The sequence below is a fragment of the Erpetoichthys calabaricus genome, chromosome 7, assembly GCF_900747795.2.
Source record: "Erpetoichthys calabaricus chromosome 7, fErpCal1.3, whole genome shotgun sequence".
Taxonomy (NCBI): Eukaryota; Metazoa; Chordata; class Cladistia; order Polypteriformes; family Polypteridae; genus Erpetoichthys; species Erpetoichthys calabaricus.
In genome coordinates, this window is record NC_041400.2 from 91,342,095 (window position 1) to 91,349,199 (window position 7,105).

General features: G+C 35.1%; 1 protein-coding gene across 4 annotated transcripts in view; it reads left to right on the plus strand.

Annotated features, from left to right (window-relative positions):
• mllt3 (MLLT3 super elongation complex subunit) overlaps positions 1-7,105 on the plus strand; it is a 400,950-nt gene that overhangs the window by 270,407 nt on the left and 123,438 nt on the right. For all 4 annotated transcript variants that reach the window (XM_051930090.1, XM_051930091.1, XM_051930093.1 and 1 more), the window contains one exon: positions 3,353-3,434. In XM_051930090.1, coding sequence (XP_051786050.1) covers positions 3,353-3,434 — 82 coding nt within the window. The remainder of the gene's footprint in view (positions 1-3,352; positions 3,435-7,105) is intronic.

A 7,105-nucleotide genomic window follows, 5' to 3' on the forward strand; every position in this document is an offset into this window, starting at 1 on the left:
CCTCAAATTTCATATAGCCTAAATTTCACATTTATTGTGCACTTGACAGCATATTTTGCAAATCAGTTGGAAATTATCATGTATGCTGTTGGCCTATAATTGCAAATAGTATGGCCGTAATTACATATATAATTTGCTTTTGTTGGCCTGAAAATCATGTACACAGTATTCTGCGCCTGTGCTGGTTGTCAGCCAAATGAATAACTATCTTTTGAAAAACGGCTAGCATCATCATGTCTGTCTTTCTGAAGGAAAACATTTGGACTCATTTGGGCTGGTTTTGTTGATATTTGGTGCATTCATTCTTAAAGAAAATTTGTTGTGAAAATTCAGATTTCAGTGATATTTTTCAAATTTAGTTAATCATCTGTCTTAAAACAGAGAAACATTGTGGATGACCTCAATTACAGATTAATATACTGTTTTAAATTAACCTTCATGTAATTTACTTATACATATTTTGTATATATTCCTGTTTTATTCATCTAATAGCCATTGTTGACAGCAAACAGTTCCCCAGTACAAATTATTTGAAATAACCACAAAGTCGCACATGTGGCAGATAACAGGCAGATAGATGCTTGCACAAACCTCTGTCACACCAACATACTTTTCCTGCTCCTTGAATTCCTGTCCGGTATGTTAAATGATGTTTATAACAGTAAATGTAATTAATTCAAGCAATAAAACCAAAAGTGTACTTATCTAAAAATAATGTTGCTATTTGTACTGCCTTTATTGGCAGGTATTTTTTGCTGCTGTGTAATAGTATTATTTTATCCAAAATGCAGTATTTGTGTACTATATATACTTGTAAATATGTTTGTGTAGTTTTTGTTCGTGGTCCTTTTTATATTATATTTTCATGAAATATGCAGTGCATATAAAAACCTATGTAAGTTGATAACAAAATTAATGACATTCAAAGTAAGTTTTTATTTTTTAATTATTCTGCCCCTATCTTTTTGATTTATAACCAAGAAATCTGTTGAGATATGTTAGTCAGCATTTCCTGTTACTGCATATTTATACTTGTGGAAGGGTGGCATGTGACATAAATTGAACAAGTTGTGCATGTTTTACTGCAGCTATGCATGTGCTTTTGTACTTTTGTCAAGTCTGAACTGCTCCTAGTCCATTAGTTGTCCTGTCATTAGTTTAGTTAAAATGATGCTTGTACAGTAGTTTGAAAAAAGTGAAAGCTACTGAAATATATTTGCCTAAATACATACCTTGTTCACTAAAGGGATCACAAATGGACATGCCAGTGTAATAACCGCTTATCCCCAAGATTTCTTTCTCATAGCCCTTTGAGTTTCCCCTTAATAACCATTTTTAAATCACATACTCTGGTGATCTATTTAATTAAATATAATTTACTCCAGGGTCTTGCTGAATTTAAGTCTAGAATGTTGTTTGTAAAACACCCACATGTCCATTTGTGAAGCCTTCACTAGAATGTGATTGCCACTTCGGTATGTTAGTCTTAATCGGAACCTCTAGTTTGAATAGTATGAAATAATGTGGACAAGTGCATGAGTCTATGTTGCAATTTAATGGTCCTGGGTTGAGAGTTGTCTGCTTCAGGAGACTTTGTGCTAATACTCATAAGAATGGCCTTGACAATCCCACAATTAGTAGTCACAATAAGCAGGTTTGAAAATGATAATGGTCCTAATTGACACTCCACATTCAAGGCATAACTTAAATGTGTTTAAAACCGCAGTCTTACTTTTGTTTTTATGCCATAATTATATAAAACATAAATGCAAGTTCTACCACGTGACAGAACAGTGGGCAAAACTCACACATGATTTGTGAGCTTTTCCAAACCCAAAAATTACTATTAATTGTGCCATTCATTGTTTTACGTGACAAAATTATGAAAAAAAGCAATAGTAAAAGTGGTGGTGCTTTTATAGTGCAGATGATGTGTCATAAGTAATTTCACTAAGTTATGGCAGGTATAGATACGGTTTTAGGATTGTGGTATTAAATTTAGCTTTTCATGGAACACTGGTAAAGCACGCTGGAAAATTTTATTATTTTGTTGCTGCAATTTTCAAAGTTTGGATTTTATATTTATAAAACTTTTCATGATATCTATTGTTAGAAACCAAATTGTGTCAAGTTGTGTTTCTCTTCTTAAATACTTGACCAAGCTATCGGCCATAAGTCTTTTAATCCCATCAAATGTATAGAGAAATTCTGCCTGACTATTGTAAGCTGAGGAAGTCAGTGATATATATGATTGTATATGTCTTCATAGTATTTTGTATCAACATTAAAGGTGCTATTCCTTTTAAGACAGCAGATGTTAAAGAGTTTTAGTACTTGTGCCAGTGAAAACACAAAAGTCCAAATATTACTTAAGGAGGCATTGTGCAAATTGTAAACCTTAGTCATTAGTTATTATAAATCTTTGTTCATTAGGACAGTCTAGATGGACAGATTTATAAGGGCAGGCTACTGTTAAAACCATCAAAGCTATCTCTATTGCCGAAAGACTTAATATAATGGTACAGTTTATGAGCTAAGAAAATTTGTACCTTTCTGTCTCAATGACATGCCATAGTTGTTTGTTATTTTATTACGTTAGCTTGATTTGAATCATGGTTTCAGAATCTTACATTCTGACTTTCTAAGGAGAAATACATTTTTGGAACTGAGGTGACTGGAGCTGTGCATGTACAGAATTTTACAGTTTTGTGCAAGAGCAAAATCTTTATGAAAATACTGAAACATTCACTTTTTACACAGAATATCAAAACATAACTGATTATTAAATGCTTAAATCATTTGTATGATGCACATTTTGGTTATTACTATAGTATCTAAGCATTAATGTTATAAAGGTTGTATTTTTCGTTGTAGTTTGTTTTTTTAAATTGAATTGAAGAGCCAATGGAAAAATGCTTTAGTTGCTTGGGCTAGCTACATTTCTTGAGGCATATTAAACCCCAGTTGGATCCTGTGAAACGTGTCAGTTGTACTTTTTTATGTAGGCGATTAATAATTCTGTGGATTTCCCTTTGGATTCTATTTTGAAGAGTATATTGGGGGGAAAAAAACAAACTGATTGTCACTGTAAAATGCCTAATCTTTTTTAGTGCACCATTCTTAATGCCTTCGTTCCATTTGCCTAATTCTATGCATTCTGCTTACTGTGGTGGAACTTCCCAGCTGGATCTCCCATTCAGAAGGACAGAGTTCCCTGGGAGATGTCGGACAGAGGAAGCGTTTAATGAGTGTAGAAGCTTTGAAGTCTGTGTGGCTGCATTCCCCATCACTAGGGTGAGTGCAGTGCTGGACTTTCACTAATGCCTTTTTTTCTGTTTTTGTTTTAATGTAGTCTGCACATCACAGCCCAGCAAGCTCCAGCTCTAGTTCAAGCTCTAGCTCTGGTTTTACTCCCTCCCAGACCAGCAGACAAGGTAACAATTCTGTCTTGGCCATGGATGAAAGATTTTGTCATTTGTCTTAACATCCCCTTTAGCTGTGCCATTGGATGCTTTAATGATACAGTTTGTACTTTGTTACAACAGCAGCAGAAATTACTTGAACCCAAAATGCAATCCCAAGACAAATTATAAATTTTCCCTTTTGTTTGCACTGAGTATTTTTCCCATATTTATTAATTTGTGAAAACTTATTTTTTCTATAATTAACTTTGATATATATCATATTTTATTTGTAAGACTCTTTTCACTGCAATAGAAAAGCTCTGTTGAATTGTAATTTGATAGTGTTGTGGTCTACAGTGGAGTCATTCTTGAACTAAATGATGTGCTTATCATAAGCACAAATTAGAAAGTAATTGCGTTTGAAGTTTGAATAATGATTGGATACAGGGAAAAAACTATCCATTTTCAAGAATCAAAATACATTGCCAGAAGTTGAAAGCCAGTTCATCTTTTATACATCTACTGAGTATACTAAATTACAAAAGTAATTTTGAAAACCTGTTAAAAAAAGAAATAGAATAATCTTGGAAGTGTGTTGATGAAAATGAAATTTATTTCAGTTAATGAGAGTATTGCATAGTGAGTTAATAATTTGCATAATTTCTTCATAGAGATTTAGTCATTCCTCATGGCCTAATCCCTATTTTTATTTTTGTAAAACTTAAATGTTCTTTGATGCTAACATGGGTTTCTCAATATACTGCACTTCATACAGCCGAATATTATGTCTCCAAGGGTTTTGCAGAGGCACTGCTTAGCCTACCTGGGATAAGTGTTGCCTGTAATGGACTGACACCCCATCCAGTGTTGATTTTTTTCTTAAACATAATTTCTACTGTGATAAGGACCATCATAGTCCCAATCTGGGATTAAGTAGACTTTGAAAATGGATTATATAGTGCATGTAGTGTGCATGTGTACATGTTCTGTTTTATCTAACACCATTGTTGATTTTTCTTCTGTTTAAGGATACACTTTTAAATAATATTTGCTACTGAATATTTTCCTCCATCAAATTCCTATGGTTTTAAAGGGTTCAGTGACAATAATAATTTAAAATCTTTAGAGGACTAAAACTGGGTTTAAAATCAATTCCTTGAGCACCCTTTTGTTTTCTGATTGATTGTTAGTCATTCTACAAACAGGAGAATATGGTAAACTTTAATCTTTCATCATTAATGTTCTTTACAGCTAATGACTTAATATGTCATCACTAGCAGGCTACTAGGGTTATTTCATGCCAGATTCTTCTACCAATATATTTTCTAGTCTTCTGTTATTGCTAGTAGGAGCCTGTTTCTCACATAATATGCATTACCTGATCCCTAACTTAAGGACCTGTTGTTTTGTAAAACTGTCTTGGAATTTTTATACACAAGCCTTATACAGACTCCAAGAGTAAAATTTGTTGTGCAAAATCCATATATTTAAAGTGGGCAATGTGTTAAATGTACAGTCCTAATGAAAAAAGAAATATCTACTCAATTGTATCTGTTAAATTCAGAGGTTTATTTTGTATTGAAAACCTTTCATTGATTTTTATCAGAGTTCCATACTGTATGCAATAGTCTATATGAAACATAAAATATTTTCAGAAAATGTACAAAACCTTATGCAGGAAACCTATGTGGCCAGCCAGTTATATATAAGACATCCAACTGTATGTATCTCTAAAACAAGAACAAAGGCTTTGAGATCGGTACAAAATGATAGCAGCATTGTTATTACACAATCCTTCTAAGGAGGTGCAACAGTTGCATTATGCATGAATGTTCTCTGACACCACTACTTATGTGCAACTAGCCAACAACCCCCCCAAAACAACAGCTTGAACAGGATCAACACCACTATGAAAATATTACGTTTTTCTACCAATCACCCCTCACTGCATAAATGGAGCTTTGTTATGACATTGTTCAGAAGGATTTACATCCATTGTAATATGAAAGAAACAAAAAATAATAAAAGACACTATGTTTTCCATCTGTTCACATCAAATGGCTACCCTAAGACATTTATCAAACAATACTTACTTAGGAGTTTCCACAGACCTCCGCAAACAATCGACTCCAATCTGAACCCCCTCTCCACCTGACACAGCCTTTCTTATCATCATGGTGTATCAGAAAGTACAGTGCGCATCCTCTCCAGATCAGACATCAGAATAGCACATAAATTGGCAAATACTCTGTGAGTAGTTATTTTTAATGCCAAAAGCAGGAAATTGGCAGCAGAGACAAGGAACCCAGTATATATATGTGTGTGTATGTATGTATGTATGTATGTATGTATGTATGTATATATATATATATATATATATATATATATATATATATCTCCATCCATCCATCCATCCATTTTCCAACCCGCTGAATCCAAACACAGGGTCACGGGGGTCTGCTGGAGCCAATCCCAGCCAACACAGGGCACAAGGCAGGAACCAATCCCGGGCAGGGTGCCAACCCACCGCAGGACACACACAAACACACCCACATACCAAGCACACACTAGGGCCAATTTAGAATCGCCAATCCACCTAACCTGCATGTCTTTGGACTGTGGGAGGAAACCGGAGCGCCCGGAGGAAACCCACGCAGACACGGGGAGAACATGCAAACTCCACGCAGGGTGGACCCGGGAAGCGAACCCGGGTCTCCTAACTGCGAGGCAGCAGCGCTACCACTGCGCCACCGTGCCGCCCTATATATATATGTATGTATATATATGTATGTATGTATCTGTATATGTATGTATATGTATATATATGTATATGTATGTATATGTATGTATATGTATATATATATATGTATATGTATATATATGTATATATGTGTATATGTATACATATGTATATATGTGTATATATATGTATATGTACATCTATACTAATAAAAGGCAAAGCCCTCACTGACTGATTCACTCACTCACTGACTGACTGACTCACTCATCACTAATTGTCCAACTTCCCGTGTAGGTGGAAGGCTGAAACTTGGCAGGCTGATTCCTTACAGCTTTCTTACAAAAGTTAGGCAGGTTTCATTTCGAAATTTAACGCGTAATGGTCATAACTGGAACCTCTTTTTTCACAATATACTGTAATGGACGGCAGCTCGATGGCTGTGGGAGGAGGAGTTGAGTGTCACGTCATCACGCCTCCCACGTAATCAAGTGAAAAGACTGTGAACGCAGTAGGGACAAATGAAGGAGGAGCCGCAAACAGCGAAGAACAAAAAATTCATTAAACAATTGAGAAGGGAGCGAGTGAAGCATACAAGCATGTTCATAAGGGAAACAAAGCACGGTGTAAAACGTAAGTTTAAATTAAGCTTCTCCCACGCTCGGTTATATGTCGCGTGTTCTCGGGTAGGTGCACTAAAAAATGTATACATTTAAGCATGTAATGGGCAAACAAAAAATGAGGTATACCCGAAGGCACTGCAGTAGTACTTAATGTAAGTTTACTTCTTAAATGTTAATGTTTTACTGTTTAATAATTTATACGCTTCTTATATGTTGTTCAAATTCTTTTATCAAAATACCAGTGACAGCGCAATGCACGATAACATGGAGTAAATACACCATACGCATCTGCCCACGGCCGCCCTGGTGTGCGCAGATAGGAGTTGATTCTACAATAAAAT